Source organism: Verticillium dahliae, genomic scaffold, assembly GCF_000150675.1.
Source record: "Verticillium dahliae VdLs.17 supercont1.20 genomic scaffold, whole genome shotgun sequence".
Taxonomy (NCBI): Eukaryota; Fungi; Ascomycota; class Sordariomycetes; order Glomerellales; family Plectosphaerellaceae; genus Verticillium; species Verticillium dahliae.
The window spans coordinates 278,495-300,360 of NW_009276967.1; the positions used below are offsets into that span (position 1 = coordinate 278,495).

General features: G+C 61.2%; 6 protein-coding genes across 6 annotated transcripts in view; 3 read left to right on the forward strand and 3 right to left on the reverse strand.

Annotated features, from left to right (window-relative positions):
• The window catches only part of VDAG_08393 (aminodeoxychorismate synthase), a gene marked incomplete at both ends in the record, with an annotated part of 2,636 nt that extends 1,531 nt beyond the window's left edge, over positions 1-1,105 (reverse strand). The window contains one exon of the mRNA XM_009660118.1: positions 20-1,105. Coding sequence (XP_009658413.1) covers positions 20-1,105 — 1,086 coding nt within the window. The remainder of the gene's footprint in view (positions 1-19) is intronic.
• A 2,382-nt stretch (positions 1,106-3,487) lies between these two features.
• Positions 3,488-7,963, reverse strand: VDAG_08394 (hypercellular protein A; the record flags this gene model as incomplete). Its single annotated transcript, XM_009660119.1, has 2 exons — positions 3,488-7,719; positions 7,798-7,963. The coding sequence occupies 2 exons, from the start codon at positions 7,961-7,963 to the stop codon at positions 3,488-3,490; spliced, it is 4,398 nt and encodes a 1,465-aa protein (XP_009658414.1).
• A 743-nt stretch (positions 7,964-8,706) lies between these two features.
• Positions 8,707-11,317, forward strand: VDAG_08395 (mannosyl-oligosaccharide glucosidase; the record flags this gene model as incomplete). The annotated part of the gene is made up of 3 exons (XM_009660120.1): positions 8,707-8,956; positions 9,026-10,989; positions 11,072-11,317. The coding sequence occupies 3 exons, from the start codon at positions 8,707-8,709 to the stop codon at positions 11,315-11,317; spliced, it is 2,460 nt and encodes an 819-aa protein (XP_009658415.1).
• A 6,092-nt stretch (positions 11,318-17,409) lies between these two features.
• VDAG_08396 (tRNA modification GTPase trmE) lies at positions 17,410-19,025 on the reverse strand (the record flags this gene model as incomplete). The annotated part of the gene is made up of 2 exons (XM_009660121.1): positions 17,410-18,873; positions 18,912-19,025. The coding sequence occupies 2 exons, from the start codon at positions 19,023-19,025 to the stop codon at positions 17,410-17,412; spliced, it is 1,578 nt and encodes a 525-aa protein (XP_009658416.1).
• A 777-nt stretch (positions 19,026-19,802) lies between these two features.
• Positions 19,803-20,848, forward strand: VDAG_08397 (MAK16 protein; the record flags this gene model as incomplete). Its single annotated transcript, XM_009660122.1, has 2 exons — positions 19,803-19,864; positions 19,945-20,848. The coding sequence occupies 2 exons, from the start codon at positions 19,803-19,805 to the stop codon at positions 20,846-20,848; spliced, it is 966 nt and encodes a 321-aa protein (XP_009658417.1).
• A 680-nt stretch (positions 20,849-21,528) lies between these two features.
• Positions 21,529-21,866, forward strand: part of VDAG_08398 (uncharacterized protein) — a gene marked incomplete at its 5' end in the record, with an annotated part of 1,477 nt that continues 1,139 nt past the window's right edge. Inside the window, one exon of the mRNA XM_009660123.1 lies at positions 21,529-21,726. Within this exon, the coding sequence (XP_009658418.1) occupies positions 21,529-21,726 (198 nt within the window). The remainder of the gene's footprint in view (positions 21,727-21,866) is intronic.

The following is a 21,866-nucleotide window of genomic DNA, read 5'->3' on the forward strand; positions in this document are numbered from 1 at the left end:
TGCGCAGGGCCTCGTCGACGTCGAGAGCGATGATGCTGTAGCGGCCGCGCACGTCGGCGGCGCCGCTGGCGAGCTTGTCGGCGTTGGCCGAGTCGAGGATGATGTGCTCGGACGAGGCCGCCGTGCCGCGGCGCAGCATCTCGACGAGGTCGGGCACGCCGAGGTGTGGCGGCAGCGCCAGCGTCTTGCGCGTGTAGGCGCAGTCGAGCCCGACGGTGGCGAGCGGCGACGTCGTCTCGGTCCACGGCACCGAGGCGGCGTGCTCGTCGGCGAGGCGACGGACTTGGGAGAGGAGGCTCGGCCGCGTGGCATGTCTCGCGAGAAGGGGCCTGCCGTCGCTGGCCGTGACGACGTCTCGCTGGGCCTCGGCGTTCCAGCGCATGGCCTCGCGGAACCAGTTCCGGAGCACGGCGTGGCCGGCGGCGTGCGTGCACACCGACTCGGGGTGGTACTGCACGCCCCAGAAGGGCTTGGCGCGGTGCCTGGCGGCCATGAGGATCCTCTCGCTGGCCTCGCGGTCGCCTCGGTCCTCGCTGGCCCAGGCCAAGGGCAGCAGGTCGGGGGCAACGCTCGGCGCATCCCAGCGGCGCGCAGGCCACGCGGCCGCCGGCACGGCGTCCTGTCCCACGTCGGCGCAGAGGCTGTGGTAGAGCGTCGCGCTGAACGGCGGCACGGCGTGGAACATGTCGCCCTTGAGCTTGCGCGCCACGGCGGCGGGCTTGTGGTGGTCAATGGGGCGCACCATGCCGTGCAGACCGCGACGCAGACGGCGGACACGGGCGCCGGCGCTGAGCACGAGCGACTGGAAGCCGAGACAGACGCCGAGCACAGGCAGCAGATCGTCGTGGCCGAGAGCCCAGATGGCGCGGATGAGGCCTACGTCTGCCTCGTGGTCGGGCGAGCCGGGGCCGGGCCCGCAGACGACGGCATGGTAGTGAGCCAGCTCCCGGCCAAAGGCATGGGCAAAGTCGGGGGATTGAGGGTCGAGCAGAGGCGTGTCGATGGGCAGCACGTGGACGTCGGCGTCGAGCAGCGTCGTCAGCAGCGAGACAATGTTGTTGGTGAAGGAGTCGTAGGCATCGAGGAAGAGGATCTGCGGCCTCATGCTGCCGTGTTGGGCGGTCTGGGTGGGTGAGTGGGTGAAATTGGTAAAGTAGGTAGAGTGAAGAGAGAAGTCGACTGAGGTGAAGAGAGAAGTCGACTGAGGTGAAGAGAGAAGTCGACTGAGGTGAAGAGAGAAGTCGACTGAGGTCAAGATGAAGAGAGAAGATGAGGAGAGAAGTCGAGATGGGCTCCAGAAAAGTCGGTCGGGTAGCGCCGGGATTAGCCCCGACGCTCAAGCGGCGAACCTTGACGATGGAATCAATTGATTCGTGGTGGACAAGAGTTGGACATTGGACATGTCTATCCATGCCGTGAACCTGTGAGCCTGTGAATGGTGAATGCCCGTAAGGTTCATCGCAACTTGATTGAGTACCTGGACGGCAACATGCGTATGCTCTGCAGAAGACGTGACCATGTAGACTGACTGATCAGTACCCAACTATAAAGGTCTGCTAGGACGCCTGCGCCAGATCACCTGAACTGCTGCCATGACACTGAGTACCATGAATAGCCGTCTGCGTAGTATGGCAAGTATGGACAAGTATGGACAAATCAGTTGGGAGATGCTGCCATCGATTGCCCATACATGACCACGGCGCCTGATCATGGCATCTTACTGAGGGTATGCTTTGTCCATCCTCGTGATGACTCGCGACGCCAGTAGACTGGACAAATCGCCAGTGGACTGGACAAATCGCCAGTAGACTGGACAAATTCACCAGAAATGCCAGAAATGCACACCACTGGTTAAAGAGCCAACTGCTAATTAATCAACCATCACTTCATTCACAAGTGGACGTCGGCCAGCCTCGGAGCCAGTCAACCGCGCCATCACGAGTACGCCATACTCTGCTTCTGCCGCTGTCTTCTCGACTCTCTAGATGATAAGGAAGGTGATGGCCGTCTCTACGTTCAAGATGCCCAGGTAAAACCTAAGGGACGTCTTATACTTCCAAGATAATGTAGTAAAAGCTGATAACCGTTCTACTCTCTATACTCTCCAGATGAAGTAAAGCTGCCGAGGAAAGCTGATGGCCGTTTCTACTCTCTAGATGCCAAGTAAAAGCTGATCAGTGTCTCTACTCTCTAGTCAAAGTAAAAGCTCAGACCGTTGTCTACTTTCTAGATGGCCAGTAAAAGCTGACGAGCGTCTCTACTCTCTAGATACAGCAAAAGCAAGACTGTTGTCTACTCTTCAAATGACAAAGTAAGCTGATGACCGTCTCTACTCTCTAGGTACCTGTCGCGGCATCTCCGTATACTATTGGATGCTCAGCCTCATACTCATAAAGTACGTCGTTCACTATACACAGCATATCCCCCGATATATCCACTCATTGACTCACATCCCAGTCTTTTTGTTTCACGAGGAATTACAACCGTCGTCGTCCGGACATCCATCTTATACGTCTATCCAGCAGTCTGCCGACTTTGTACGGATCGCCGTCGTCCTCAGATACGATGGGTGTAGTCGTGACAATCGACGTGCCTACGGATCATCATCCAGCGGACGCGGAACAAGCTGCTTCACAGACATGACGTCGTGCACTGCCAGAGGACAATCGATGTAGAGTATGCTTGGTTGACTGTATGAGCGGATCAATTCCGGCCGCGTTGCAGAGTCTGATGGCGTCGAGGCGAATGTCTGGAGAGCACGACCCGCGCACGCCCTATCCAGAGCACCGGCAGACATTCAGCAGCTCCGTGGCATTGGTGAACCTAGGGCGAACCAATGTCTGAGAAGTCGTCTCAGACGTTGAGCCCGGTGCCGAGTCTCTGCTTCTCGTCCTCAGCCAATATAGCATACCATGCCTTGGCCGTGCCAAGAGCAGCTGTGGTAGACTACGTGCTGCCATCGCTTGTCTATCCGGAGTATCAGCCTGGTCGTAGATGGCCAAGGAAAAGCTGATGAGCGTCTCTATTCTCTGGATAAAGAATAAGGTAACGGCCTTCTCTACTCTCTAGAACAAGCAAAAGCTGATGACCGTTTCACTCTTTAGATTAAGTAAGATCATGACCGTTCTACTTTTCAAATGATAAAGTAAGCTCATGGCCGTCTCTACTCTCTAGATAAAATAGAAGCTGATGACCCTTTCTACCCTCTACCCTCTACATGTAGTAAAAGCTGATGCGCTGCTGACCACAGTATGGACTTTCTCGGCCATCAACTTGCCCTCGACAAGACCAGCCGACTCGCGAGACAACCTCAAACCAGCCAACATCAGACACAGCAAGTCAACTCGGTGAACGGCACCTCGGCACACCACAGAAAACGCTACAACCACATGCCACAACAACACAGTCAATACAGCGCCTCCGCTCATCCATCCATCATGTCATCGTGCTCATGAATGCCCCCGCCCATGCTCATGCTCATGCCATGCTACTCCGGCGCGTCCCTCGCCACGACCACGCACGGCTGCCGCGAGTGCCAGATGCGCCGCTCCTTGACGCCGAGCGCCGCGTCGAGCATCACCTGCGTGTCCGACCGCGGCCGCCGCGCGCTCTCCGTCTCCGTCGCACCCGTCGTCCCGCCGTCGCCGGCCTCCCTCGCCGGCGCCTCCCACACCTGGTACTCCTCGACCGACGCCGTCACCTCGAACGCGCCGCGGCACAGCGCCGTGAACCCGAGCACCACCTCGGTCGTCGCGCGCGGCCCCAGCACCGGCAGCGCCTGCTGCAGCGTGCCGTTCCAGCTGACCTTGCGCGTAAAGTCGAGCGCCACGTTGAGCGGCCGGTGGCACAGCGACGGCATGAGCCGCAGCAGCGGGTACATGGCCTGCGCCGTGCGGTTCGTCACGCGCACGCGCAGCTGCGAGAAGGCGTCGACGACGACCTCGTTGCTGGTGCTGGTGCTGGTGCTGGTGCTGCCCCCAGACGGCACCGCACCGCCGACCGAAATGTCGACGCCGACGTCGTCAATCTTGACGGCCTCGAGCATGCGCGGCGTCAGCCGCAGGCCGCGGAGCTCGACGAAGCCGCTGCGCCGCGGGCCCGAGGTCGTCGTCCACCGCGCGCTGAGCCCGCGCAGGATGCGCTCGCGGTACCAGAACGCCTCGCGGTTGACCCTCTCGACGTCGGGCGGAATCTTGCTCGTGCTGACGACAAACTGGCGCTGCCGCGACGGGTTGAGCGCCGGGATCGACGCGTGCGGGTCCTCGAGGAACACGCGCCGCAGCGGCATCACCACGCGTGCCGTGTGGCCCGGCAGGATGTGCTCCTCCACCGTCGTCGTGCCGCCGTCGCCGTCCTTGTCGCCCTCCTTGTCGTCCTTGTCGTCGTTTTCGACCGTCACCTTGACGTGGCTCGGCCAGGCGTTGCGCAGATCCATCGTCAGCAGGCAGTACTCGTCGTCCGACGACGAGGCCTCGTCCTCTAGGGTCGTGCCGGCCCCCCCCAGCGACGGCCAGAGCGCCGCCGGCATGCGTCCGTGCAGCGGCAGCACCTCGAGCCGCGCGAGCTCGACGCTGGCGTTGACCGTCACCGTCAGCTGCAGCGACACGCGGCGCGTGTGGAACTTGTCGACAATGGCCTCGGGGGCGACGCCGAGGTGCGCGTAGTCGATCTGCAGCGCGGCGCTCGTCAGGCCCGGCTTGCCGAGAATCTCAAAGGCAAACGTCGCCGTGGCGCCCGGCGCGATGAAGCGCTTCGTCGTCTTGTCGAGCCGGCGCAGCGCCTGGCGCTTGACGAGCATGTGCTCGTACTCGTACAGCTCGGCCGGCGTGGCGTCGCGGTTGCTGATGGCCGCCTGCAGCGCCGCCTGCGTCGAGTCCTCAAACGAGAAGAGCATAAAGTCGGTCGGCGTCGTCGCCGACAGGTTCTCCAGCGTCACGGAGAAGACGTGCTTCTCGCCCTCGAGCACCATGACCGACGACTGCGGCAGCGTCGTCGACTTGACAACGACCATGGGCTGCGGCGCGATGACGTGGAGCCCGATCGTCTTGGTCGCCAGCTGAGGCGCCCTCGCCACGGCCGACGCGACGCTCTCCTCGAGAGCCGCCGCACCGAGCGCCTTGACCTTGGCCTCGCCCTCGGGCGCGTAGGGCTGCTTGAAGATGGGGAAGCTCCGCTCGCGGCAACCGTGGATGCGGACGACGGCGCCCGTGATGCTCAGCGCGCCGGCCGCCTTGGGCATGCCCGTCATCTTGACGACCTGCGTCCGGTAGGGGCCCAGCACGATGGCGTCGGAGAAGGACGCAAAGTCGACGCCCTCCGAGTCGAGGCGGATATGCTCAATCTCCACCTCGACGTCGTAAGGGTTCTGCAGCGTGACCCTGAACGTCGCCGGCTCGTTGGCCATCAGGATGTGCTCAATGGCTGCTTTGTCGGGTTCCTTGAGGAACGGGTTGTAGATAAAAGGGTTGACGTCTTGCGACGTGCGCGCGGCCGCCGCGCCGGGCAGCGTGCTCTTGGCGTGGGGCACGGGAATCCTCGTGCTCGGCAGAAGGTCCAGGCTCACGTCTCTAACGAGGAACTCGTCCCAGTACTCCGCTGCGAGGTGCTGCAGGCCCAGCCGTCTCGTCAGATTCGACGTCTTGGAGATGTTGGTGGCCAGCCGCATCTGCTCTTCACGTGATATCGACGAAGAGGCATCCTCGCGACGCGGACCGGGCGCCACGCCGGACCCTGCTGACCGCAGCAGATCGCTCGAGTACTTGAGCACGCCGTTGAAATCGGGAAGCGCCTCGGAAAAGTTGATGCAGGCTCGAAGAATGTTAAGCTTGATGCCGGGAAACCCAAAGAACCGCGCCGCTGCCTGGCCCTGAATCCGGGCGAGCGCGGCGTCTTCCTGGGCCGTCTCCGCCGATGGTTTGTGCATCTCGTAACCCACGACACCATACGACCTGCAGAGCATGCCGAGAAAGGCGTCGACGCCTTGTTCGACATCACCCTCGCCGAGCTCCAGAGCCATGGCGCCGTTGCTGCGGCCATGTGCTGCGTTGAGAGCCACGAGGCCCGCTGCCGGATGGATGCCCACGTCCGCGGCGCCGCGCGTACGGGCTTCGACGAGACCGCCGATGAGCACCGACACGAGCTCGCGAAGGACCATGGCCTTTTTTCGTTGGTGGCCCAGAGGCCCCAGGACGGAGGCGATGCCGGCGAGGATCGTAGCTCGATCAATCACCGTCAGGAGCTCTGACGCCGACGAGGGGAAGGCGCGGAAGAGCTGGCTCACAATCTGCTGGCGGGTCGGCGAGATGGTCAGACGCGGTGCTGTGGTCAGGGGCTTCTCCGGAAGCTTCCCGTAGACCATCATCTCAAAGGCCCGGTCTCCGAGCTTGCCGTCGGCAAAGTGCAGGGCAGAAAGGAGCTTGCAAAATCGAATCGTCACCTCGGCTGCCGGGAGCGGCGGCAGGTGTTCGGCAGATATCCTCGAATACAGCCCAATGATGCGCTCGAGCAGATCCGGCAGCGCGACCTGAAGCTTGCGCAGATACTTGGGCTGCAAGGGGTCGTCCGGCGTGGCGGCGTCGTTGGCCGCCAGGCTCGCCGTGCTCGCCTTGTCCTGGGGCAGACAGACGGCCGGCACCTGGAACTCAATGCGGGCCCATCCCAGGAGCAGCAGGCTCACGACGATGAGCTCGAGCGCCTTGCCGTGCCAGACGTGGTCGTTGATGGACCTCGCCACCGTCGCGCCCTCGGAGAGCTCCTTCAGAGCATCGCTCCAGCGGCCGGCCTGCAGGTACAGAGAACCGAGGATGACGAGGACCCTGCCGCGGCCCTTGTTGCGCCACCGCTCGTTCATGCCGCCGGGCCCGAAGCCCTGGATGGAGACCCGGTCCTGGCTCTGCGCTCGGCTGTGCTCGTCGGTCCCAGCGCGCGTGGCCGACTTTGGCTCTGGTGTCGAGGGGTCGCTGAAGCCGCCACCGGATATCTCGTCAAATGTCGTGGGAGGGTTCGAGAGGCCGCTCCGTGCGGGTGTCGAGGGGCCATCAGGCGTGGAGCTGCTGGAGGGCAAGGACGACGTCTTGGAGGAGACGGGAGGCATGGACATGCGCGCGAGACCTCGATCGGGCAGGCCGCTTGTCGAGCTTGATCGGGAGCTCGTCGGCATGACGTGCTGCGAGGCGCGCCTCGAGAGGGTGCCCGCCTCGTCACCGCCCCACGACGTGCCGTTGGCTTGTCGTGCCGCGGAGGAGCTGCCGGGGGACTCGATGATGGTCATGGCCTCGAACGACTTGGCCAGCGTTGTCATCTCGGCGAGGAGGAGAGAGGAAATGTCACACATGACAGTTTTCAGTGTTGTCCTTTTGCAAGCCTCGATCGGCGGAATCGTAATGATGCCCTGGGGAATGGGCATGGAGCTGTCGGAGGGAGCGACAAAGTCGAAAATCAGGACATGGTGGACGAGCGCCTTGGAGAAGCCGTCTCGGAGATCTTCGAGCTCCTGGTATAAAGCACGAACGTTCTGCTCGGTCGTCGTCGGCGCTATTGGCGAGTGGCGCTTGCTGAAGACGCCGCGGTTCAGCTCTGCGCCGTCGGCTATGGCGACGACGGCGAGTGGCTCTCGATAGAGGTCAAAAGGCGACAGCGCAAGGTGCGAGGGGGGCGGCACGTGGGTGCTGAGATCGTAGAACATGGCACCGTCGGGGAAGGCCAGCGGCGAGAACATGTCTGGCAGGAGAGAAAGAACCAAACGGTCAGCATGTGCTCTTTTTCAGGGAGGGCCACACAAAGAGGCAGCGCACTCACTCCTATTTGGCCGTCCATCAGGGGTGACATCGCGCAGGTGGACGACATGTTCCTCGCGCAGCCTCTCGAGGAAGCCGGCGAACCTCTCGCTCTTGATGGGCCCAACAGGCAGCGCCAGTGCCTTGACCCTCGCGGGCGCAATCGGCAGCAGAGAATCCAGGCTCATTCTAGCAATCGTATTCGCAAAGCAGCATCGTTCATCGGGCACACGTCATGGATTGGAGCTGGCCCGGGACCATATCGTGTATTCGAGTCGGTCAGCTGCTGGGGGGTCGTAGTCAGTTGGTAGTTGGTGATGGCTGCAGGTTCGCTTCACAGCTCGGCGATCGTGTTTGGGTTTGTCGACGCGCAAATCTGTGGAGGGCTCTCGTATTGTAGGTCGATATCGAGGTTCGAGATAGAATCGAGGTCGACGCCGAGAGTCGACAAGTCGAGTCGAAGCAGCGGTCGGTCGTTGTAGTGGGAATCCCAGCCATTGGCCTGTGGGAAACCTCGATGGGAGACATCAGCCCCAGGACGCCCCAGTGGAGGCTTGAGCGCTGGGCCACTGGAACCCGCTGGGCCACTGGAACCCGCTGGGCTTCAGGAACCCGCTGGGCTTCAGGAACCCGCTGGGCTTCAGGGGTAACAGCGGGAACACGCCTGTCGATGACGACCGGGCTGGAGCGCCGCCACAGCTGCCGCGCCTGTGATTGGCCCCAGTAGCTACGCGCCACATCTCAGCCTCGCGACCACCCCCCTCAGACCCTGCGTGGCCCCAGCTTCAGAAACGTGTACCCTAAGCCCGCCGTGGCAGCTACGTCAGTCTCACAGAACGTGAGAGCTTCGCCCCTCGCAATCAAACTCTCGAGAAGCAGTGGCTTGCTCGAGTCAATCAACACCGCAAGCATGGGCCGACAACAATCACACATGGCCTTGGTCCTGGCTTTTTCCCTCCTTCAATGCCTCGGCATCCACCAGGTCGTGGCGGCCGATGATACACCCGGCAATGGACCGGCATCCATTCTCACCAGCGAAATTGGGCGCCTCAACAACGAGAGTCTCTTCTGGGGTCCCTACAAGCCCAACCTCTACTTTGGCGTCCGGCCCAGGACTGCCAACCCTCTCTGGACTGGGCTGATGTGGGCCAAGGTCGACAGCTTCCAAGATGTTCAGACTGGTACGCGCTAGATGAGCCACTCTATTCGTCTTGCTTTTGGTCATCATGGACGAATGCTAACAAGGACAGGCTTCCGGTACACTTGTGAGCAGCACGAGATCAACGGCTACGGCTGGGATGAGTACGACGCGCGCAAGGGCGGTGTGCAGTCCATTCATGACGAGGCGAATCACATTGACATCACCACCTCCTTCGTCAAGGTCCCCGGCGGTGCCCATGGAGGCAGCTGGGCGGCTCGGATCAAGGGGGTCCCTCGCGAGGGCGCCCCTGCGAACCTCAAGACCATGGTCCACTACTACATTGCCCAGGACGGCCAGGGCGCCGAGCTGACCATCGACACCGAGGGCGACAGCACGGGGTTCGACCAGGACATCACCTTCAAGGGCAAGTCGGCCGACCTCGGCGCCTACCAGCTCGTCGTCACCAACGGCGAGGGCGACCGCCCGGCCGGCGAACACCTGCTGTCGGAAACGAGGCGCGGCGACAAGACCGTTGTCAACTCCCTGCAGGCGCCCGACAACATGTCGTGGCAGGCCAGGGGCATCGTGTACAAGCAGATCCAGGAGTCGGTCAAGGCCGTGCAGGAGGAGCACAACCCCGAGGACCCGCTTCCTCCGTGGGTGGTCTACCAGCTCCAGAACAACCCCGGAACCGGCAACGTTCAGATTGTGCAAAAGATGTTCGAGGGCGCCTTCGAGTTTGACGTCCTCTTCTCGTCGGCGTCGGCGGGCGCCGAGCTCAAGCCTGCCGACCTCACTCGGGAGATCCAGACCAACTCTGCGTTCTTCAACGGCAGGTTCTCCTCCGTCTTTGATCTCCAGGCGCCCTTTACGGCCGACAAGTACAAGACGTTCGGCAAGAGCATGCTCTCCAACCTCATCGGCGGCATTGGTTTCTTCCACGGCGACCACCTCGTCGACAAGTCGTACGCACCCGAGTATGACGAAGAGAACGAGGGCTTCTGGGAGGAGGCGGCCGCGGCCCGAGCCCGTAAGCAGCAGGAGCTCGACGGTCCCCACGAGCTCTTCACCAGCGTGCCCTCGCGGTCCTTCTTCCCGCGTGGCTTCCTCTGGGACGAGGGCTTCCACCTCATTCCCATTGCCGACTGGGATATCGACCTGACGCTGGAGATTGTCAAGAGCTGGTTCAACCTGATTGACGAGGACGGATGGATCGCGCGCGAGCAGATCCTCGGACCCGAAGCCCGCAGCAAGGTCCCCGAAGAGTTCCAGGTCCAGTACCCCCACTATGCCAACCCGCCCACCCTCTTCCTCATCATTGAGGATTTCATGGAGCGCCTGCGGAAGAACAACGGCACCCGGGCTGCCGAGAAGGAGACCTTTTCCCCCAAGGAGTCCCTCCAGACGGCGCACCTCGACAATGTCGAGCTCGGCGAGGAGTACCTCCGCAGGATCTACCCCCTGCTGCGCCGACAGTACGACTGGTTCCGCAAGACGCAGCGCGGCGACATCAAGTCCTACGACCGCGACGCCTTTTCGACCAAGGAGGGGTACCGGTGGCGCGGCAGGACCGAGACGCACATTCTCACCAGTGGTCTGGACGACTACCCTCGGCCGCAGCCTCCCCACCCGGGCGAGCTCCATGTCGATCTCATGTCCTGGGTCGGCCTGATGACCAAGTCGCTCATGAACATTGCCGACGCCCTCGGCATGCGGGAGGATGTCGACAAGTACAAGACGACCCTCACCGCCATCGAGCGCAACCTCGACGATCTGCACTGGTCCGAGAAGCACGGCTGCTACTGCGACGCCACCATTGACGACTTTGAGGAGCACGCCCTCGTTTGCCACAAGGGCTACATCTCGCTGTTCCCCTTCCTCGTTGGCCTGATGCAGCCCGAGGACCCCAAGCTGGGTAAGATTCTCGACCTCCTCGCGGACGAGGAGGAGCTGTTCAGCCCCCACGGACTCAGGAGTCTCAGTCCGAAGGACGAGTTTTACGGAACAAACGAGAACTACTGGAGGAGCCCCGTCTGGATGCCCATCAACTACATGGCGGTCACGCAGCTCAAGGTAAGCCAAGCCGACCACGGTCGCCACCCTGTCTGTACCAAGTTTGCTCCTGCATCATGTTTGCTCACCTCTCTCGCGCCAGAACATCGCCACCCAGAAGGGCCCCTTCCAGGAGCGCGCCAGGGACATCTACACGCGCCTCCGCACGAACCTCGTCGACACCGTCTTCGAGAGCTGGCAGGCGACCGGCTTCGCCTGGGAGCAGTACGACCCCGAGACGGGCAAGGGCCAGCGCACGCAGCACTTTACCGGCTGGACGAGCCTCGTCGTCAAGATCATGGCCATGGAGGACCTCAGCCAGGGCGGCCGGGCCAAGGACGAGCTCTGAACCGCCCGGATGGTTTGATCCGGCGTTTGTGTATGTGCTCTATGCAGCCGAAATGCGCGGAGGCAGGCTGTACGTGAAAAGTATTGCGTTGTTGATGATAGAGCGCGCACGCACATGATGATAGAGCATTGGCAATAGCGATTCTAACACTTTCTCTTCCAAACGGCGAAGCCCGATGCCGTCAAACGGCGATGCACCACGGTCCAACGGGCGATGCACCGCGTCCCAATCGCCGATGACATGTTCCGCAGCAGCAGTGCAGTCAGTCTCCAGGCACCCAGCGTCCCATTACTCAGCCCAGTGCACGCAGAGATGCACACACTCACTCCTACCTATGAAGACCCCCGGCCCAACCATTCCCCCGAGGTCGCGCTCTTGTTCTCACGACATCCGCGGTGCCGCGCCAGGGGCTGGCCCCATTGCTGCGGACAAGTCCGCGCCGCACTCGACCGTCCAAAGCAGGATCCCTTCGGCGAGCCGAATCGGGCAACCCTGCCGGTTACGAACGTGGGGCGTCCCATGTTTCCACGGTACGACCACGCATCTCGGTATCCAGTTGTAGGATGAACCACAAGGATACAATGGTATCCGTCAAGAGCAGAAAAATAGAAACAGCCGTGTTGCCTTTTTTCAGCCCGCCTCATGTGTCACTCCCCCCCCCCCTTGCGCTTTCTTTCAGAGTCACATCGCGCGCATATGATTGTACGGGAAGGGGGGGGGGGGGAGGGGGGCCAAAATGATCACGGACTTGTCTTCAAATGTCCTGCGCGCGCGTCGAGGGGTGAGCGAGCTGCTACGTCATAAAGGCGGAGCTTGGGAACGCGGCGCAGAGGTGCGGACCGCGTATTTGGGGGGAGGGGGAGGGGGCTGGTGAGCGCCTGTTGTCATGTGCTGAGTGAGTTGATTAAGTAAGGGCCGGGATTTGATTTGAAATGAGGAGCGTGAATGGGGGTTTCGTCACGACGCCTTTCCGATATGTCGGGGTTTGATCTCGGCTTTCGAACATGGCAAAGCCGGACGCCTCGGGGCAGAGACGCCTCGGGGCAGAGAGTGGAGGGTCGCGGAATGCGTGCCGCGAGCGAGGCGAGACGGGTGCGCGCGATGGAGGGGGGGTTAGCGGGAGTGAGGAACAGAGAAGGTAGGGAGGCCACATGACACGGCACGCGATGCGCTGGGACGGAAAAAGAGGGTGTGCTGCTGGCGGACGCCTGAGTCAAAATTGTCATCCTCCCGGGGCCACGTCCATGTTGTCGGGGCCGCACTCCCAGATCCTCGGAATCGGTCGCCAGTTGGAAGCCTGAACCATGTACCCCCCTGCCTAGCTGCCATGACAGACAAGGGGGGGGGGGGCTATTCTACCTTACTCACCTTGGAGGGGAGGATGGGAGAGTTTTGGGCACAGGGTGGTCAGCAGCAGCCGGATTGGGTGTATGCTAATCGGGCCTGCCAAGCTGGGCGCTTCCGAAGATAATTGGACCTGTACGCCTGGCGCTTAGCGAGGGTTGGTGGTGAGACGACATATTTCGGTGCCTTCAGGTCTTGCGAAGGGCGTGGTCTTGTCAGACGGGGGGAGGACGTGAGTGGTGTGGCAGGGTACCTTGGCGAGGAGAAGGACGTCTTCCACGTGGCGCGGAGCCGCAAAGGGAATAGAATGTCATGTCGAGACGACATTCTGCTTTGGCTTGGAAATCCGCAGTCATCTCGGGTGTGGTCGATTTGTCGTTTCATTGGAGAGCTTGCGCGATGCCGTCTGACATGCCAGCCGCCGTCGTAGGCATGAATCTTGCGGTATGGTGGAGCCTGGAAGATGTATACGAGTATAGAACCGTTGGGGGTGGCAGTCTGTCGTCGAATTAAGGAGCTGTAAGGCTGGTGCGAACGGCCCCCAGCGCTCCTCCGGCGCTTGTCGAGCGGGAGCCAGCGGAGCCGAAGCGCTGGTGCCGCGCTGCGCTTCAGCGCTAGGGACCTGGCACCTGGTAGGTACCTGGTAGGTAGGTGGGTCAGGCAGGCAAGCCACTGAAGCACAGCGCACCTCCCACCGGTTTCAGTGGTTGACCCTGCTGGAGCGGCCGTGTGGTGGGGTCTCGCTTCTGTCCTGCCCTGCCCTGCCCTGGTCCTCGGGCTGGTCCTGCTCCGCCTACCGGCCCAGGTCCCTTCCGCTGTGTGGTTGTGTAGTGCTTACGCTTACTGCACTCACAGCAAGAACCGAGATCTCGCTCGCTTTCCTTCGTCCCCTCCATGCTCATTCATCCAAGACGACATGTCCATCTCACGCCAAGCCCGCTGGTGTTCTCCATTGTCGCTTGAGACCCTGTATCTCGCGCGAACTATCCCACCCGACATCCCGCGCTGTCCTCACGGCTGCCTGCGCGCGCCACATCACCTGCTGGCCCAATATAGTGTCACCTGTCGCGACTAGGGGCGGTTAGTCCCTTGAAAGGCAAGCAAGTTAGCGTATCCGTCTCCCGACACTCTCCACCTCGTGGTGCCAGTACATGTACGCGCAAAGCAACAGAGGAGCCAAGGGAGCGTAGGGAGTCAGACTCTCCACCACCCCGCATGCCCTGTCAAGCCTGTGTCGGAGGAGCCCCATCTGCTAGCTGCGAGCTGAGCGCCGTACGTCTTTGGCTGCCTCTTTCATTCTGAACAAGTCAGGGGATGGGAAGACAATTCTCACGGCCTCATTTCCGACTTGCCCAATCGTGAGGCCCACGCCGCCGGCGAAGACCGAGCCATGTCGTCAACTTGCAGGCCGTCACGAGCAAGCGTACAGTCAGAACACAGAACAAACCGGAATTAGGTCCGTGGCAAGACGAACCGCAACGAAACGAAACGGAAGACGACGAAACATAATGGCCCAGTCACGCGGGCGCTGGCGGGTGAGATGACTGGGCTGCCTGGGCTGCCTGGGCCTCGCTATGTCATCAATGGACCACCACGGGCCATGCACCCCCGAGTCTCTCCGGTGCATTCGGCAAGGGCACGCAATGGCGTCGCCATATGCTTCGTCGTATGCTCGTCGTATGCTCGTCGTACCGGCATTCGAATGCATTCACCGACCATCGTTGGCCAGACCCAAATGACAAATGTCGACTCCTTACCAGGCAGCACCTTCTACTGCAGCGACCTGTCGACTGCTCGGCCATAGGGGTTTAGCTATCATCGACCGACGGTCATACTCTCTCGTCCACGGCACTGCCATCCTTCGGCCTGGAGTCATCCGGGGGGATTGCGCATGTGGCAAGCTGCATTACATCTACCCAACTGCCAATGCCAGGCGGCAATGCCAGGCACTGGAACAACAACTGGGAAGGCATAATCAGGACACCGGACGCTGGAAACGGGAACCAACACTTGGCCCTTGTCCTCGTTCTCTGGGAGCTGCACCACTTGGTACTAGGCGTAAGCCACGGTCTTTTCTTGTCTTCTGCCACACGTGCTACTCGGCGTCAAGGCCCTTACTCATCCCCTCTCCTCTGTCGTAAACGGAGTTTGGGCCCACCATCCAAGCACATCACCAGTGCACAGCCCGGCCACACGCACGATCGTGCGACTAGAAGGGCAGCCTACTTTGTACATTGCATGCCTACCAGGGTACGGTACGATGGGGGGGTGGCTGGCTGGTGCTTACGTTACATGTCCTCTGACGAGATACTTGGTCTACCGTCGAGTACCCTTTCCATCATCCACTTCAGCCTTATGGAGTCGCACGGAGCTTGGCTAGATTCGTCCACGATTGGGTGCTTGGGTCGTTTCCAGAGAGATTCCATGCAGGCCCTGCAGCGACCGCCTGTCACCTCCCCCCGTCGCTGGGTCTCTGGGCGCTGGCAGGGCATACTGACAATCTGGTCTCTTGGTGTCGTCCCCGAAATTCGTCTCGAGACCCCCATCTCTGTTCGTCACCCATTCATACCCTGGATCACACCCCTGGCAACCTAGCCTACTGCCGCACCACGCACCACGCACCACGCACAGCACATGTCCATGTCCACGCGCACCCTACACCCTCCGAGAATGCGGTTTACGATCAACTGCCTGTGGATGCCGGACCCATCCGGACTTGACCTCAGGCCTTGGCCACACAGAAGCAGCCGGTTGGTACACAGACCGAGAGCTGAGGGCCCAAGAGACACCGAGCCTCAAGTGAGGTACCGCTGCCCACTGCCATCCGCCTGCGCATATTCTTGTATTCCCGTCCTCCAGTCACCTCCTTGCGGCATCCGCAATTGCGTGAGCCATGCCTTTTCCGTCGTGTCCCCCTGACCCTCCACCTCCCGTTGAGGCGGAGGGCCATCCTCTGCGTCCCAAGATACCAGCCGGTCCAGTCGCAGCCCTCAGCACTGTCACCTACCTTTGAGACGTCATGGGCTGGTCAGCCAGACTTGCCTTTGATTTCTATATAAGACTTGGGTCCAGTGCCCCTGATGAGGAAGATTTTTTTAAACAATCACCATCAGCTTCACACTCTCATACAGCACAGTCTTGCATTTATAAGCCATTGCAGTTGTTGAACTTCCTCCACCAGCATACAAATCTTCACCTACCATTCATCTACCTGCTTGTACTGCTTCATATCAAGCCACCACAAATCTACTATCCTCCATATCATCAAGATCTCTGTTCAAGTCACTTTGCTCAAGTCACCTTGACATCCTCACAATGGCCGGCTACACATTTGAGTTTGCTCCCTCCGCTGCGCCGTTCGGCCGCTCGGGCTACAACAAGGGCGACGACGACGACGAGGGCCAGAACAAGGGCCGCTCGGGTTACAACAAGGGCGACGACGACGACGACGAAGGCCAGAACAAGGGTCGTTCGGGCTACAACAAGAGTGGCGACGACGAGGATGACAAATGAGGAGCCTCTCCCCACCAAGAGGTCCACCCCCACCACTGTCCCTTTTCTCGCCCGCCGCATATCTCAGGGGGCTGGCCTTGTCGTTCGAGCGCCCGTGTCTCAGATCGACGGTCAGATGTGGGGTGGGGCAGGAGGGACGCTGCCGTTCGACCGTGGGCCCGGTAAGCGGGAGGCGGGCCGGGCATCAAGGGGCTTTAGCCTGAGCCCTGAGCCAGCCAGGCGGCGCCTGCGGCCGCTTCTGCGTGGCAAGGGCGGGAGGCGGTCTGGACGACGATACACGGTGTTGCGGCCCTGATAGAAAAGGGGGGCGGGAGGGGTGTGGAGGACAACGACGAAAGGGGGGGCCAGGCATGTCGTCGATCTCCCACAAGGTCACGAGCTTGTACGAGTACGCGGATTGGCATTCCAAGATTGGGAGGCTCACGCCGGGAATTTCTCAGGTTGCATGTTACAGTACAGGTTAGATACACGGGCGGGTGGAGACTGGTGTTTTGTTTTTGTTCTCTCTCGGAAAGACTGCGCGTGCTTTTAAAGATTGGTGGCGCTCAGGTAGTGCTTAGGTAGACAGAACGGTAGCAACAGGTCTGCAGGGCGCTTTCAGTTTCAGTCAATCTCTCGTGCCTCGAGCCCAGAGCTTCCTCGTCATGTTATTGGTGCTTTCCGTCTTTCGCCAGGGCCACTTGCTGACCGGCCTTGTCCTTCCGGTGTGCGCAGCAATCATGGTTATAGCCGGCCGTTTCACACATGGTCACGGCTTACACCGACTGATTTTTAGGGTGGTGGTGAAAAGGGTGGGTGGGTATCGAACATGGGATCCAAAAACGCGGGACGCTCTTCGGCCCTTTTTCCCTCTTCGTTCCAAAATATACATTGAGCCTCATCGGCCGCCGGGGAAAACGGGGGCACGCTGACGGCGGGCGAACCTGCAACGACACGCATCTAGGCCCCTCTTTGTATTTGCCCCCCGGGAGAAGCCAAGCCAATAGCTCGGGTGGTATGAGAGGGCGATACACGTACAGCGTCTGCCAGGCACTCAGGCTACGGGATAGAGGCGGGATGGTGGTCTCATTTGCCGACGCAGAATCTGGATGGGGGATCACATGTCAGTCAGCATGAAGCATATCGAACCAGCATTCGACGAGAAGGACAAGGCAGCAACATTTGGATGTCAGGAGAGGTAGGAGAGGGGGGTGGGAAAGGGGAAGGATCAAGAGGAGCGGGTGATAGAGAACAACTCACTTCTCAAAGATGACACCCAGCACCTCCTCGACATCGCCCCCCTCGCCGCGGCCAGTGATCTTGGCCAGACACTCGGCCGCGTACCGCAGGTGCTCCGCCGCGAGCACGACGTCGGGGTCCTGCTGGTGGTCGCCTGCCTCGGCGATGGCCATGTACTCGTCGAGCCAGGCGCCGCACTGGTCCAGCAGCTGCCTCTGGCGCGCCGTGACGCCCAGCATGTCCTGCATCTCGACGGGCAGGCTCGTCATGTCGCCAAAGAGGCCGGCGAGCGTGTCGATGAAGGTGTCGATGCCGCCGCCGCTGCTGCTGCGAGTCCCGCGAGAGGTGGCATCCTGCGCCTCCCTGCACGATACGGCGAGCGTGGGCACGTCGCGTAGCGCGGGGGTCGCCCGGCCTATCTCGGCGTGGAACGACTCGAGCAGGGATGAGAAGGTGGCGGCATCGACAGCGTCCCGCTTGTTGACGACGAGGATCGCTGCCTGGGCCTGCGCGGCGAGCTCGACCGTCTCCGCGTCGTAGACAATCGCATGGCCGTCAGGGGTCGGCTCAACGGCGGCCAGCACGACGACAATGTGCGAGTCGAGCGCCTTCTGCTTGGCGCGGCGGATGCCCTCCCTCTCCACGGCGCCTACAGATCCCCCACTCTCGAGGCTCGCCTCACCCCTGAATCCAGCCGTGTCGGCAAAGAGGCAGAGAAATCCGCGGATGTCGAGGCTTGCCTCGACTATGTCCCTCGTGGTGCCTGCCTCGCCCGACACGATGGACGCCTCGCGGCCAATGACGAGGTTCATGAGCGAGCTCTTGCCCACGTTCGGGGGTCCCAGCAGGGCGATGCGGATACCGCTCCTCAGAAGCTCGCTCGGCGCTCCGGCGGCCTCGTGCCTGCGGATGCCCTCGAGGATCTCGACGACAAGCCCGCTGACGTTGCGCAGCAGCTCGGCGGGGGACTCATCAAAGTGCTGGTCCTCCGAAAAGTCGATCAGCGCCTCGAGCTCGGCGCGCGCTGCCAGCAGCGTCGCGCGCCATTCCTCGTAGGTGCGGCCCAGGGCGCCAGACGAGCCCCTGACGGCGGCCAGGCGCTGCTGCTCCGTGTCGGCGGCCAGGGTGTCGCCCAGGCTCTCGACCTGCGTGAGATCGAGGCGGTCGTTGAGGAAGGCGCGACGCGTGAACTCGCCCGGCTCAGCGTAGCGCACGATGGCCGAGGGACTAGCACACCTTGGAATGGCGGCGAGGACGGCCTTGACGGTGGCCTGGCCGCCGTGCACATGGAGTTCGAGGACGTCATCGCCTGTGACGGTCCTGGGGCCGGCAAAGTAGAGGATCAGGGCGCTGGGATCGAGAACGTTGCCCGTTGGTGGCGCGCTGGGATCGTAGAGGGTGCGCACCGTGGCTTGGCGGGGTGAAGGCAGGGTTCTGGACGGACAGAGCTGGCGATAGATCTGGGACAAGCGGTCAACTGTCTGGTGATCTGACGTCCCAAGGCATCAGTCATACGTACATCCAGACAGGCCGGGCCAGAGATGCGAATGACCGCGATGCCGGCGCGGCCTTGTGCTGTGGACAGGGCGTAGATGGTGTCCTCGGTGAAGGCCGACTCGACCCGAGTCGTCATCAACCGTGTCCCTGGGCTCCGCCACCGTCTACATGACGCAGTGGAGCGGTGGTTCGGGAGAGAGGCTGGGGCTGGGGCTGACAAGACGCGCGCTGCATAGCTTTTTGTGCCGCAGCTCAAGCTGCAGGTGTTGGTGTAGATGCAGCTGCTGACGTGACGCCACGGCTGTGAGGACGGGGTCCGAGTCCGGCCGAGACGCAGCACCACCGGCCGGGCGATGGGGAGCATTGGCTGTGAATGAGGGACAGGGGCGCTATGAGATGCCGAAGGACGGTGATGAACTCATGTTGGACTGGGGAAGATGAGGCACCTCAAGTGACAAGAGGAAAAGGAGAGGTTCGTGATGGAGAGGTTGAACTGGCTTAGATGCATCACCTCGATTGAGCGGCAGAGAGCGGCAGAGAGCAAGTGCGACCCACTCAGCCCACGAAATGGGGAAGTTGCGTCGAGCTTGTGTAAAGTGACTCTTGCCATTGGCTGCCAACCCCGGGCTTCCGCCGTCTTATCTTATCGCACCACCGGGACCCCTGCCGCTTGGCCGCAGCTCTGAAATTTTTCTGGTTCTCAGTAGAGTTCAGATGTCCAGTTGTCCCTGGGCCCAGAAAGAAAAAATCCCAGGCCCCCGCCAATTCCTTAGCAGCTGAAGACAAGAAGACAGCGACGACGAGCGACCTCGAGCTCGGCCCTCTCCTTCTCTTCCCCAGAGAAAAGCGACAAGAGTCACCCGAAACCCAGATTGTCCCCTCAAGTTCAGACAAGCGTCTACATTCGTTCATCATGGCGAGCGACAGCGTTATCTGGGAGATCATCAACACGCAGTTCTGTGCTTTCAAGATTCAGTATGTGCCTCTCCCCTCCTCTCTCCTCCTCGAGGCTGATGCGCCACGGGCTTTTTGCGCCGCTAACACCATGCGTGCAGCACCGACAAGAAGCAGACGTTCTGCCGAAATGAGATGAACGTGACGGGCTTCTGCAACAGGCAGTCGTGCCCGCTGGCCAACTCGCGGTACGCCACGGTGCGGCGGCACCCGACCAAGGACACGCTCTACCTCTACATGAAGACGATCGAGCGGGCCCACACGCCGTCGCGGCTCTGGGAGAAGATCAAGCTGCCGACCAACTACGCCAAGGCGCTCGAGGAGATTGACAAGCGGCTCATCTACTGGCCCAACTTTATGATCCACAAGTGCAAGCAGCGCCTGACGCGGCTGACGCAGGTCAACATCCGCATGCGCAAGATCGCCGCCGAGGAGGCCCGCCTCGGCGAGAAGCTCGTGCCCAAGCTGCCCAACAAGGTGCGGAACCGCGAGGAGGCCCGCGAGCGCAAGGCCGAGGCCGCCGCCAAGCTCGAGCGCACCATTGAGAGGGAGCTCGTCGAGAGGTTACGCTCCGGCGCCTACGGCGACCAGCCCCTCAACGTCAGCGAGTCCATCTGGAAGCGCGCCCTCGGCGCCATGGAGAAGGACGGCCAGGCCAAGCGGGACAAGGACATGGACACGGGCATCGAGTCGGAGGACGAGGATGAGAACGAGCTGGACAGCCAGGCCGAGTCGGAGGACGACCTCGACAAGGAGGTCGAGTACGTGTCCGACATTGAGGAGAGCGAGGACGAGGGTCTCGAGGATATCCAGGACTGGCTCGGCAGCGACGCCGAGGAGGATGACGATGACGAGGACGATGACTCGGACTCGGACGACAGCGACGCTGGCAAGAAGAAGTCGGGCGACAAGCGCAAGCGCGGCCGTGCCGTCAAGCTCAACAACAAGCGTCTCAAGCAGAGGGTCGCTGACCGGCCCAAGGTGGCGGAGGAGCTCACCTGGTGAGAACATGTGCGGGGGGTTGGACACGTTCAAACGAGCGGATTTCGGGCGGTACTTACGAGGTTTTTGTCATCGTCATCGTCATCATAGCAATGTCACATTATACCCATGGACTTGTGTGAAGTGATTGTCAGGTCTCTCCCAAATATCTGTCAGGTCCCGACTCTGTCAGGAGAATCTGTTAGAGAATTCGTTAGTCGCAGATCGGATAAATGCATGGCGGCACAATGCAGTGAAGGTGTGGGGTCCGGTGAATGGTGGGGCACAGCTCTGGTCAACGACACTGGCTGCACCTGCCTTGGCCGCCGCTCCTTTGATCATGTTCCATCCCTCATGTTCCATCCGCCAAGTTGAAACCTCAAGCACGAACCTCGGACCACCTACGACAAAAAGCCCTCTCCAAGTCAAGTCCGACTTTTCTTCAGCCCATCTCTACAACAGAACCAGCAATCCGCAGTATCCCACACGACACTCGCCAATCGAGCACCCGAAAGCAAATCGTACCCTCCGTCTCCTTGCGAGCACCCCGCAGCGCCGCAGCACCGCAGAAGGAGCCTGAACACTACAAAGCAAGCCCAGGCCGACAAAGGGGAGCCCGACAGCACGAGAGCAACCGTTTCCTCCTCTCCTCTCTCTCTCTCCTCTCTCTCTCTCTCACCCACACCCACACAGAGCAGCCCACCATGGCCTCGTGGTACAAGAACATACTCACAAACACAACGTCGCAGCTCTCAAGCCTGCAGTCGCGGCTCCTGCAGACGGAGAACGACGGCGACACGGAGGACGACACGCACGTCTGCCGCGTGCTCCGCGCCTACTACACCCAGGAGCAGCGGCCCCTCCCCGGCTGGCTGCCGCCGGACCCCAAGGCCACGCCGCCCGTGCGCACCGTCTACGCCTCGATTTGAGCCAATTCAGATCGATCTACAATCAACTTCTACATAACCCATTAGTGAAACTCATCTCTTCCCCTGTGAGTGCAAGCGCAGTATAGCATGAGAACTGAACCAAGGGCTCACTC